Source organism: Bombus vancouverensis, chromosome 3 (genome assembly GCF_051014615.1).
Source record: "Bombus vancouverensis nearcticus chromosome 3, iyBomVanc1_principal, whole genome shotgun sequence".
In the NCBI taxonomy this organism is placed as follows: Eukaryota; Metazoa; Arthropoda; class Insecta; order Hymenoptera; family Apidae; genus Bombus; species Bombus vancouverensis.
In genome coordinates this window covers 11,870,625-11,884,274 of record NC_134913.1, presented here as the reverse complement: position 1 = coordinate 11,884,274, position 13,650 = coordinate 11,870,625, and the positions used below count along the sequence as shown (strand labels likewise).

The following is a 13,650-nucleotide window of genomic DNA, read 5'->3' as shown; positions in this document are numbered from 1 at the left end:
ATAACAGAAATGTGTTCGAAAAGGTTTTACGTATGTCCATTTACAGGTCAAAATGTACAATAAAATCTATAATGCATAATAATACGATATATATATAATATTTAAAAATAATATAATATAAATTTATATAAAAGTTTGACGTATTTTCATTTACAAGTGGTACAGTTCAAATGTACGATAAAATCTATAATATATAATAATACGATATATATATATATAATACAATAACAAAATATACAATGACCATGGCTGTGATTAACAATAAAAGGAACGAAATTCATTGCTATGGAAACAGTGGAAAAACGTCACTGTGTTCAATTTACTTATACAATTTCCTAATTACTTCATTTCCTTTCATAACTCTCAAACTCGTCCCGGGTTAACAATTAAAATCGATCAACAATCAAATCCCATTTCGTTCGCTGCAACGCTTCCGCTACTATTACTGTATTCATTTTTCTCGTCGCGAAAATTATCGAAACTCGATATGAAGGTAAATTTCGGATCAACGACCAAAAAAGGAAACGAATGAAAATTCTCGTTCCATCGGTCCTTCCTCGATTGAAATATAAAATCGTTTCGTCTGGTCCTGAAAACGATTCCAAATTGGATTACGAACGCGACAAACCTGTAGCGTTGCTGCAAAAGCAGAAATAAAAAAAAAAAAAATTCAATTCGAATTTATTCCCTATCCAATTAAATGAAAAAAATTGTTAGGTTGCTCATCAATGATGAAACACATCGGTCAAACGGATATCCCCATCGTAACGAAATAAAGTGAAAAAATCAAACAAAAAATTAACAGAGAAAAATGGGTTTTTTACTGGCTGCTGCCCAATAAAAACGTTATTCAAGTTTTCTGATCACTTTTTATTACCTTTCACTTTTTCGTTGATTCCGAAAATAATTTAGAATGAAACAAATATGACGCTTGATGTATTTCTTTTGCGTTTTTTTTTCTTTTTTTTTTTTTAATACAACAGGAATTAACCCACGTTCGATTCTTTTCGTTTCAAGTTTCACTCATCTTTTCTCGTTTAACGTTCAACGTCGATTATTTCTATCTTGAATTTCCTAAACTGCATTTTTAACTCTGTTTTTAGCTTTTTATCGACGAACAGTGTTGATCTATTTTCTGCGAGAAAAATTGTCGATAAGACGAACAAAGAAATTTCAGAGAATTTTACAAAATAGCATCAGGAATATTAATTGGTATTTCTGTACCAAGAAGATTTCGTTCGAAAGAAAAAAGAAAATATCGATGTCTATCGATCCGAAGCATTAATTAATCAAGAAGTTAATCTTCCACGAGATTTCATAATCGAAGAACCAGATGCCAAACGATTTCATAATTTGCCAAACGTTAACGGTTACTTTATTACGTAATAACTTCTTCATATAAATAAATATGTCTTTCTCGATCTCGTACGAATATACGTTCACAATGCTATTAAATTCAACCGGAGTCAAATCAGGTCAAACGTAGTTTGAAGGAAGCAACTTTCATCGAAACGTGGCTTTAAGTTAATCTTGGTTGGACTTCAAAGCGTTTCGAGGAATCGGGATAAACGATCGATGCTGGCAGAAACGATCGTGATTCAGCGAGCTGTAACGCGTCGCGATAACAAACGATTTCGCGAGTCTTTACGAGAAGGGATGAATGAATTACGATCGCGGAAATCGTCGATCAAAATCATAGGACCGAACGACGATGAGGAGGACGATGGCGAGCAACGATGGCGACCAGCGATGGCAACGCGACCAACTACGTTGCTGATGGCCCGTTTCTTACCTCTGGAAGTCATAAATCGCCACCGACTCCTCGTTCAGCGTCCATAAACAAATTATGGCGAATTTACACGGCTGCGACGCGAGAGATCGTCCCAGTTTCGCGAGCCCGCGCAGACGCTTTGATCTCCGTGGAAACAAATGCGAGAAATCGTGTGAAATTGGTGCTTTTTCGCAAAGTGATTTACAAAGATATTCGAATACTCGTATATGAAAACTTTTACGTATATGTGGTACGTGTTGTCTGAAAAAACCTATTGAAATTGTATTATGACTATAACGTGACACGTTACGACTGTTATGATCTGGAAATGTATAAAGAAATCAGGAAATGAGAAGAAAGATATAAAGAAATGTATATGACGTTACGATCTGGAAATGTATAAGGGAACATGCTGAAAATGTAAGATATTCACTGCAAAGATATGTTTGGTTACAAATTAGCATGTGTGTAGAAGGAATATAACATATAATATTCGATTTTATATAAATTTTAAGCGATTCGATCAAGATAAAATTGAACAGTAACATTGTATCTGAAGATAGAATTTGGAAACATGTTAGTTCATAGTAGAGTGATTATGTAAAAGAAAATCTAAGGTGAGTGAATATTTTTATATTAACATTAATTATTGCGTAAACTATAGCAATCATGATTCTTGTAATCGATCGATATAATTGATGGTAAAATTTTGATTTATGTTGGTAGCGTTTGGTTGGGGTTGAAGTACGGTCGACGTTGCAACGAATTGATTTACGTAATTGGATATGTTATAACATTGTATAATTAAACATGTTGCGTGTGTGGTTACGGTATTTTTTACTTTGTCCTTGTTACGTAAATGTTGGCGCTTGATAAAAATTCGGGAGGGTAAAAATTGTTGCGAAATGTTTAATTGCATAAGGATACGATTGCAGCAAATAACTATTCTGTTTTTATCTTTCTCAGCATGTAGATAGGTACGCGCAAATTATAATTCAGTTAAATATACAGTCATTTTCTCTGGAGTGAGGAATTTCAAATTTAATTAAAAAATAGTAGCAGCGGTAACGGTGTTATTTTCATTCGATATTAAAGACATTAACAATGCATCAAAGGAAAATATACCGTGGTTGCCACGTAATCTGACCTCATTGTTACAACATTGTAATAACAAATAAAATTCCCCTTTCGACCCACATATAAAATCCATGTTTTCCTTTATATCCTTTTACGTATTTTCTTTCAAAATATTTCGTTTTTATTTATAATTATAAAATCGTGAGACATAAAAAGTTAAAATAAAACATGTATCATAAAATTGGATCAAACAATGAAATTAAAAAGGAAATTAACGAAATATCAGGAGTTGATTGACTTCAATTTTCATTTTCCTTTATCATGAAAGTTGTAAAGTATATAATATGTTTTCTTAATCTGAATTACTTGAACCTAAATTTAGTCAGCAAATTTGAGAACATTTTTCTGATATTCTTAGCATTAATCGAGTACAATGTAACTTTAAGATCTCATAGTTTGTTAACCTTAAAATTATTATCAAATACAAAAGCTAGATATAAATGTATCGCGCACTTACAAGTGCACTTCTAACGATCACATTCAAACAATCGAATAAAAAGTCAAAGAAGGAAACCGGGAAATTCAACAAAATCCTAAATCTATAAAATTACGAATTTTAACCGTTCTGATAGTTTTGCCATTAATCAAGTGAAATAGTATGCTTTCCTAACCTCAAAACAATGGTCGAACTCGAAAATCCGACATCAAAATATCGTTTGTAAATTTGTTTATAATAATCATTATACAAAAAAGTAAAACAAACAAAGAAGTAAAATTAAGAAATTTGACAAAATTCTAAATCTATAATTCATCCTACGAAAAATTGCCGATTACCTACTCCTTTTAACGATTCCTAACCTCAAAACGACAGTCAAACACGAAAATTCAACATCAAAATATCGTTTGTAAATTTGTTTATAATAATCATTATACAAAAAAAGTAAACAAACAAAAAGTAAAATTAAGAAATTTGACAAAATTCTAAATCTATAATTTATCCTACGAAAAATTGCCGATTACCTACTCCTTTTAACGATTCCTAACCTCAAAACGACAGTCAAACACGAAAATTCGACATCAAAATATCGTTTGTAAATTTGTTTATAATAATCATTATACAAAAAAGTAAAACAAATAAAGAAGTAAAATTAAGAAATTCGACAAAATTCTAAATCTATAATTCATCCTACGAAAAATTGCCGATTACCTACTCCTTTTAACGATTCCTAACCTCAATACGATGGTCAAACACGAAAATTCGATATAATCATTTCGTGTGCAATCCAATCCAATATCGTAAGTCTTTTCAAACGACCAAATAAAAAGATAAAACGATCGAACGAAGGTGAAAGAAGAAAAATGCAATAAAGTGAGACACCGTGGCGCGCAAAAGCAGGCCGCCACGTAGAGAACGACCGCAGGGGCTTGGCACGATCCGTCGATCGTGTCCGATCTATACTCACTGGTGTCTTGGCAGGCGGCGAGGTCGAGGACCTCGATGATATGATCCACGCACTGCATCTTCTGGGAGTGCGAGAACGTGTCCGGAAGCCTGAGCCTCGCCTGGTACTGAAACACACGAACAACAAGAACTGTCAGATCGAAAGAAACAAAAAATATCAAAAAAGAAAAAAAAAGAAGTAAGAAGAGAAAGAAGAGAAAAATGTCGGATCGACGATTAAATCGGCGAAAGCGTGCAACAGAAAACGGTAGATAGGAACGATGAGAAGGAAGATCGGTATCGTGGCGGACTTTACGGAAAGTTGAGACCGCCTTTTAACCTAAGCCACGGCCCCGTTTACGCATTAAACAGCAATGTAAGCAAAAGCCGGCGGCGTGGACGTGCATTTCCGTTTCGTAACATCCAGCCCACTTTGTGTCTATTATTACCATCTGACACGTACCCCCGGGGATGCACCGGTCCGCTCGTAATCGCGATCGTTAAATCAATTACGATAACGTGCTGCAGCAGCCGTTACGTTCCTTGCGAAACCCACCCAACAAGCCATTTTTCGATCCGGATGGGTCGTCGCTTTGTTTCCTAGCCTCGTCTTTCTGTAGATTCTTTCAAGCTTTTGAAAGTCTTTCAGGTTGGTAGGTTCGGTAGATGAAGAGAGAATTTTGGTCGTTTGAACGATTTTCTTCCGTTTGCTGGATCTCTGATCGTTTTTAACTTCTTAAAGACACGTTCGTGGGAAGAGGGAATTTCAATGGTTCGAGAAGCATCCTTTGGTTATCTTGAATTTTTTGAAGATCGATGGGTTTGGATGAATAGGCTATTTCGTCGATTAATTCGTAGGTGATTCTTTGGATTTACTGGCTTCTTGGCTATTTTCAATCGATTTGGTTCCTGAGTATTTTTGATATTTTTGGGGGGGTTGATGAAATTTAGGATCTTTGCAGGAAGAATTTCAGTGGTTTGTTATTCTGGATTCTTTAAAGATCGATGGGTTTGGATATCAATGGATTATTTTGATAATTCTAAAGTAGTTCTTTGTATCTATCGGGTTTTTTCCTTTTTGGTGAAATTGACTGGAGAAAGAGTTTCAATGATTCGAGGACAGTTCCTTAAACCCGTTAATCCTTTGAAGGTCCTTTGAAGTTAACGTTGCAACTTTTTAAAAGTCCATAAAATAATAATACGTAAACGAGAAAGAAATACTTAGAAAAGTACCACACTACTAACCGCAATATTAAAAATCGAATTCAATAAAACAAGTTTATATTAAAACAAGTAAAGCGTCGCCTTGGCGCAACATTTGTGCTTAACGAGTTAAACAGAAAGTTCGACCTAAAACTGTTATCTCTTTGGAGGGTGTATCCAACTTTTCCAAGTTAATACTCCAACCTTTTACAACTTCGAGAAATTGTAAAATATAAACGAGTAAAGAAATACGTAGCTACGAAAGTATAACCACTGTCTACTTGGCGTAACTGCTAACCACAGTATCAAAAGTCGAATTCGAGAATACGAGTTCGTTAAAGCAAGTAAGACGTTGCTTCGACGCAACATTTGTGCTTAACGAGTTAAACAGGAAAATCAGAATCGAAAACCAGAAACACCGTCCCACCGACGATCTCGGCATAACAACTTAGCGTAACTGCAGATCACAATATTAAAAAATCGAATTTAATAATAACGCAAATTTATTAAAACAAAGAAAACGTTTCTTCGAAGCAACGTTTGTGCTCAACGAGCGTATTGGGAAGATCTGAAGCGAAAACCAGAAACGCTGTCCCAACGACCATCTTACCATCAACTTGCCAATTAGACAACACACGAATTATGCAACGAAGGAACTGCGAACTTCGCAGAGAAGGAGGAAGCTACGTGTCATGTGTCAGGTTGTAACGAGCTACACCTTCGACAGCTCGATCAGGAAATCCATCCACCATCGGTCTTGCGCGATTCTGCACGTAGCGCATGAACTTTCCTCGTCTTGAAACGCGTTCACGTGCATTCGATAATTCGGGGACACGCGAGGACAAGCGTGTTAGTATCGAAGGGAAACGCGCCGCCTCTGCCGCCTTTGGAATTCTTTCATGAACGTCGTTTGAAATTTTTCCTGGATTCTGTCCTGGAATTCGAGAAATTCACCAACCGAAAACAAAATGAATTCCAAGCTGTTTGTTTTATTTTCCATGTACTGGAGCTTCAAGCGACGTCCAGTTATATTAGATTTTTTTTTTATTATACCTTATCTTTCGTTCTTAAGTCTAATTCGTGCAGTAGAATTTTTGTAGGGTTTGACTTGTTGGTCATGTCGTGTTTCGAAAACACATTCCTTGAAGGGAATTAGAAATTCAATAAAGGCAGAACCAGGTTAGCTGTGTGATCAAAATTGGAAATTAAGGGACATTGTGTTTCTTTTTTGAAGAGACGCTTTCTATAGATAGTTTAGGAGGTTTAATTATGCAGGATAAAGGTTGACGAATAGGAAACTCGGAGAAAAGGTGCACCAAAATTAAACTCTGTGTTCAGTATGTTTCATATTTGGCAGAAGGTACATTTACATCACTTTTTCATCCTACGAACCCTTCAAATAAATAAAAATATCCCGATAACAGGAAAACTTGTATACAGTCAGTTTAGGAAGCCTTCGTGCACCACGTAACAAGGCTATTTTGACTAAAATAAAATTCTACCAAATTTCGTAGGAAAGTTAGTATATTCCGTACTCGATACCGAGAGGAGAAACGCTTCCATGAAATATTAACAAAATATATAGTCCTAACATTAACGTAACTTATAGCCCCTAACGTGTTTCAATGTTTATACAGAATACATTTTACTACCAGATATTTATTATTGAGTAAGTATAATTTTATACGAAGATTAATATAGCAGATTAATTTGAGTAAGAATAACTCTTTCGTAGAATGCACGAACAATTTCGTGTTCTATCTACATTGTTGATGATCGTATCTATAAATGTTTTACACAAATACCTTAGTAACTTGATAGACTTTTATGTACATACACGTGTCTATATGTTTCTTTATTACTACGTAGATAAATACGTGCGCAAGTTACCGAGTACAAAATATAATTCCACTACGATAGAAACGTTTTCGAAAGGAAACGCTTACATGGAATACGATAGTTGGAATAATTTTCGATCGCTAAGGCCCAACGATAAATAAAATCGATCGTTCCTTAGCCTCGTTGACTCATATTTCTGCTCGAATGGAAGGCTGAAATCAGGCGTTCGATGGCTCGCTGGTGGGCTTTTAAAATTCTATTATGTGCCTGATTAATAGTTCCACTTAATCATTCGACGAAAGTATGCGCAACTATATGAAACTGCCGATAATGGCGGTCGACGCGGTTGGTTAACTTAAATCAATGTAAAGCAGCCAATTAAACAGTCCATTGTTTCCTAGCCGCCTATTTGAAATTCCGCTCGAACGAAACCATTAAGCATTAGGCTTAATGAAAGGAAACTCGATTCTCATCTCTTGGTGATCGACGTGTTGCTCGCGAAAATTTACACGGCCACTGGAACAGCACTCGCGGATATTATTATCGCGGATATTACGTCGGAAACGGTTTGATTAATGCGTCCACGACTATGTACGGGGATTCAATTAAGGAAACTTTGATCGTTCGCTTTTTCCTTTAGGAAACGTAAAAACGACCAGAGAGAAATGGTAACGGTTTACCCTTTCTTTCGAAAAATTGAATAATATATAGGGAGAAATGGTGTTTTAGAAAAATCTGTTACGAGAGAAAGCTGTGAGAATGTAATAAAATATTTGTTCTAGTTTAGATCGACTGTGTGTACGTACTGGATCTGCTAGTATCACAATTGTTGTGTCAGAACATATATTAATTGTTTTTTCCATTGATATTAGTGTGCTATTTTTTAAAAGTCGTAAGGAAACTATGGTACTATCATTCAAAAGAAAAAAATACAATAATCTATTTTTATCGATATCTGTCTCAATTTTCTTTCAGTATTCAAGAAAAGAGAACAAAAATTCTTCTAATTTTTACTCTGAAGCAAACGACCCTTAATAAATACCTGAGTACGAGTATACTATATCAACAACAATATTACAACTGTAATTAACAAACAACTGAACAACTATAATTAAAAATGCTATGACTTAAATAAAATAAGCATACGTAATATTAACACACGGCTGCCGTTTTTCTCTATACGCGCTCTATGCTCTCTATATATATGACGCGCACATGTTCGCGTTCACAAGTCTTTTTCGTAAAATTCTGCCAATTTGCTGGCGTCACCAGCAGCGGCATATTGTGCGAACCCGCTCCGTTGCGCATGTGTTAATTTTATCAAAGGCATCCAGTCTATTCATTTATTAATTTATCAATTGCAAATAAAAAGAAAACACAAACTCGCTATTTTCATACGTATTGTACGAAAATTGTAATAATTATTACACCGATATTTATGCGAATTCACATTCCCACCAACGCAACTAAAACGATTTTTCCATACATATCAGTTATATCGTAACAAGTGTGTATCTTACTTTGCATGGCTTATTGAACAGAAGGTCTACATTATGTTTCTATCTTTATTATGTAGAACGCTATATTTATAATTGCATCACTTTTGCGTCAGAGGGTAAAATTATTACTTATACCGCCATGGCCCTAGTTTCACACTATCGGTTGATCTTCGGTTCTTTCGTGACGCTGTAGGCGGAAAGTTGTACTGCTTTCGCGAATAGTGGCGTATCTTGCGTTAAGTCAGCCTTACACCGCCGTTGAAAATGATTTCCCTGTAAACGTTGTAAATCTCTACATTCTTTTTAGTTGCGTTACCATCGACGTCGGACATTGATACATTTTCGCGTATCACGTGCATTTTCATTATTTTGCACTTTCCAATTTCTCACGGATACAAGATAAACGGCTTGTAAAATCGAATTTTTCCTTAGTCACGTTGTAGTTAGTTCATCGCGCGTGGTCAGATTATTTTTGAATTATTCTCGTGTGCACGCGGCTTAAGGTGGATGTCGGCTCGGTCGACACACCCTGCCTTGGCCGCGGCGGGCAACGCGGACGAACGTGCCATTTTCTCGACGGCTGGGAGTCCGTTACACAAGAGGATCCGTTATGCGGAGAGAGAAAGTGGCGGCCGACGATATTTCGCTGCGGGTATAGCGGTCGTCTCTCGGCCAGCAGGAAACTGGACTGCTCCAGAACGGAGCACGACCGTGAACGTCATCTCCGCCGGCTGGTTTCCATAGAACGACGGCGACGTGTCGGCCATCACGCTCCACGCGGAGAAAAGGGAAAGTGAGAGGTGATCGAACCATTCGTTCAATAGCTTTTCGATCGATCTATAGAGTATCGATTTTATAAATATCCAGGAAAAAGATTTCGAACAAGAGAACAATGGGACGTTTCGAGAGGAGGATGACGGAGTCAAGGGGACAAAATGTAGAATGTTGTAGGATTCAGGCCTGTTCGACTCCTTAAGCAGACAAGGCGAGTCGAGGATTAGCTCCACGCGATTCCCATAATTAAACGAATTATTTCTAGATGGTTTGAATTCTAGGAAACGAAGGATGGAAGTTGTAATCAAATATGTAGTTTTCCACTTTCGTCTGGAAAACTGAAATCAGTTTGGTTCCATTGGTACCATTGGTAAAGCTGTTCGATCTTATGAATAATATTTTAATACGATACTATTATAGAAAATACGATAAAAGATTAGAACGACAGAGCAGAATTTGACAAAGTTGAGTTCAATAGAGAGGTGACTGGTCCCATTCAAGACAGCTTTCTATGAGATCGGCGATACACAGAATATCCGAAAACGACAAGCTGATGCAAAATTTTAAAATTCTTCTACGAGCCAAAACGACACAAAAATGAAGACCTTACTAAATTGCGTTTGTTTTTGTTTCTCGATTATCTTCGTTGAACAATCGGCTAAAATATCTACGAGGAGTAGGTGGAGGAGGAGGAGGAGGAGAAAACGCGGAGAGTCGGCGTAAAGGCGCGTCCATAATTGTAAGTACGGTGACAGGGATACGTTGACGGCGAGAGAAAGGCACGAGGAGGAAGAAATACGAGCCCGTGAACGAAAACAACGTGACACGACAAAGTAAGAGAATCGGAGAAGGTAAAAAAAGGAGCGAGATAAACGATGGCAGCGGTTGCTTTAAGCGTATTATGCACGTAGGGAGACGGCGCCGAATGTTTTTGAAACACGTAAGACACGCGCCCGGCGGTTCACTGACCGAGTTATGACGTCACCACAACTCTCTCTCTCTCTCTCTCTTTCTTCACCTCTCTTTATCTCTTTTTTCTTCCTACCACCCTCTATTTGTCACGGGGCAACTCCTGTCTCCCTTGCCATAATCGAGAGGCCAACGTCCCGTTGGATCGGTTTCGTGTGTCACACACATGTGTTTCTCGAGTACTTACGTACGTACTTGCCACCGTGAATGTTTCTTCGACACGTATGACGTATATCTATCTTCGTTTCTGTGCTTAAAGAAATTTTATTTTTGGCAGTTTCGTTGTTTGAAGCGCAAAGGGATCAACGTCACGTTTATGAAGACCGATCGCTCGATCGTTTGAAGAACGAAATATTAGTCGTTCTAGATCGTCCTCTAACGATAGAATTAAGAATTTTCGTCGTTTCTGCGCTGGGGAAATTTTACGTGACTGTTTTGTTACGTAGATTATGAGGAGGACAGAGTTTATTAAGGTTAATTGGTTGGTTCGCGAAGAATTAAACGGTAATTACTTATTCCACTAGCTACTGTAGTTAGGTCATTTTCAAAAATCCAGTTGGTTAGTGGTACATTCTCTTTCGTGAAAATTTCCCGACCAAAACTGACACAATTTCTCTTATACGATGTTAATAAGTTTGACGATAAAACAAATAAATTTAAATAGTTCGACAAATAAATTTAAAAGGTTACAACCAACCGCTATACCATTATTTCGACGATCCAACGAGTATGGTAATTTCCATGAAACATCTTTTAAGAATTCCTTATTTGTACTGTAAAAAGTAAGAAGCATCAGCAAACTTGCTTCGCTGTAATTCGTAACACAGGAAAGTGTTTCTAATTTGAAAGAGTATCTCGCTAAAGTGAAACACAATAAATTTATGTGTCTAATTTCGTGAACATTCCAGTTCACTTGTTCGGACCAAACTTGAAAATGAAACGTCCAAACAAAGCGCAACGTAGCTACTAATAACGCGATTGAAATCCGAAGAATAACAAATATACGTATCGTCCATTCGAACATTCGCTGTGACAGTCTAAAATCTAAAATGCCCAATAAATTGAATCAATTCGCTAATGGACGATTGCGACACCTTCCTAGCGTGTTAAATCCGCGAGAATGCAACGGTTGGTTGGTTGGCTTGTAGCCCGCATTCCAGGCGATCCCGCGCCCGAGGTGTCCTCCTAATTTTCTGTCGCGAAGCCTTCATAAATTTCGCGCGGAACTTGGCACGCACGCAGCGTGCCGATTTTCCTGGAAAACAGGGAAACACCGCGGGCCAGAATCAGCCGCTTCCTATTTCGCCAGTCGGCCCCGGAATCGGCCGATCTTGTCTAGCGTGTCTGACTATGTCTCTCTGTTTCTACTTGCGCTCGTCTGGCGGTAAATGTGGACGATTTACGAGTTTCTCTGCCATCGGAGCGTTTCTTTCTTCCGACGGTAACAAGATTATTTGTCGATTATTAATTCACTTTGATCCTTGTTTTTTTGGTGTATATATTCTTTGATATATATATATATAATGAAGATTCATGTTTTATTTTCTGACGAGGTACTTGTATCGTCGTTTACGTTAAAATATCGATGTATGGGAAAATTGCTTTTAAATATTGCTAAATAAATATTACAAATATCGCTTTCTAAGCGTTATTTATATTGTTTCTATATTATTTATGTTATACTATTATATTATAATATTTACGTTAGATACGAGTACTCTTTTCTAAAGTCTTCTAATTAAAGTATTATTCATATTATGTTCATTTGTCTGGGAATGGATATTTAATTTGCTGTATTCTGATTAATTTCTATTCAATTATAATGAACTATGGATATTCCGTACGATATTATCTTGACGACTACATGACTAGTTTTCATCGCTGTAGAACAGTTATTATTTTATATATTCTCTATATAAATGAATCGAACGATACAAAGAAAGATAACGTGAATGAATTGAATGTAACATTTTCAAGAATCATTATTTCGCCGTAAATAAGAACGCTAAGAATAAATTAGCATAGAACAGTACAGTAATCAACGTCCGATGTAGTATTAATGTACGATTGAATGAATTTATAAGAAATTAGATCTGAGAAACGAATTCTTTATCCTTGTTGTTAACGACAGGAGTAAACTTTTACGTCAAATTATAAGACACTTTAATGAAATAATTTCCTCGTTCTACTATTCTACTATCGCAAGAATCGAAATTATTTCGCGCTAATTTAGCCGATTTACATTAGATTTCGTACTATTAATTAGTATAGAATTAATGAAATTTATTTAGTCGAATTTAAATATACTCCATGGAACACACGATCGAATCGAATTTCGTTATAATTTGGAGGATAAATACTTCTTCTTTTTTTATTATCTATTGTTTTATGACACGTTCAGAGCCTAAAGAAAAGGTCCGGCATTTTTTTCGTAATCGCGTACACGAATGCAAATTCGATGGGTTTTATGACAGGGATCTTTGGGCTTCGTTTAATGGGAACTCGTTCCATCGGTTTTATCGTTCGATGGAGTGATCGTTGGAATTTATCGGTCCGCTACATTATTATGCCGAGGGAAATATTTAGACTTTTGCCATTTGATAAGATCGGTTTTATGGAAATTGCTCGCTTTTACGAGGAAAGATTTCGCTACGAACACAATATATAAATGTATATAAATATCAAAGCTTTTCTCTTTTGCTTCGATTCTTTCCCTATTTCTCACGGAACGATCGCAACTACATTCGATTAGATAGTCATCTTTATGCTTCTATGTTCTATGAAATACATTCGAAAGCACGAAACGAGCATTTCTGACTGATTAAACTGATAAATTCCTTCGCTTCTATATTTTCATTTTATAACACGTTTTCTACGAAAGTATCAATTTTTTTTTTTTTTTTTTTTACAAAATGCGCCAAGCTACTACTGTCATAATAATAATTTCTCACCGATTAAACCCATAGATTCGTTCATTTTTATATGACATAGTATTCTGTAAACGTATTGGTATATTTTCTACGAAGGAGATAACATTTCGAAACAAAGAGCTTAATTCTATATGAAATTACTATGGT

At 36.3% G+C, this 13,650-nt stretch overlaps 1 protein-coding gene across 5 annotated transcripts in view; it reads right to left on the bottom strand.

Annotated features, from left to right (window-relative positions):
• E23 (ABC transporter G family member E23) overlaps positions 1 to 13,650 on the bottom strand; it is a 284,252-nt gene that overhangs the window by 38,348 nt on the left and 232,254 nt on the right. For all 5 annotated transcript variants that reach the window (XM_076627968.1, XM_076627969.1, XM_076627970.1 and 2 more), the window contains one exon: positions 4,312 to 4,417. In XM_076627968.1, coding sequence (XP_076484083.1) covers positions 4,312 to 4,417 — 106 coding nt within the window. The remainder of the gene's footprint in view (positions 1 to 4,311; positions 4,418 to 13,650) is intronic.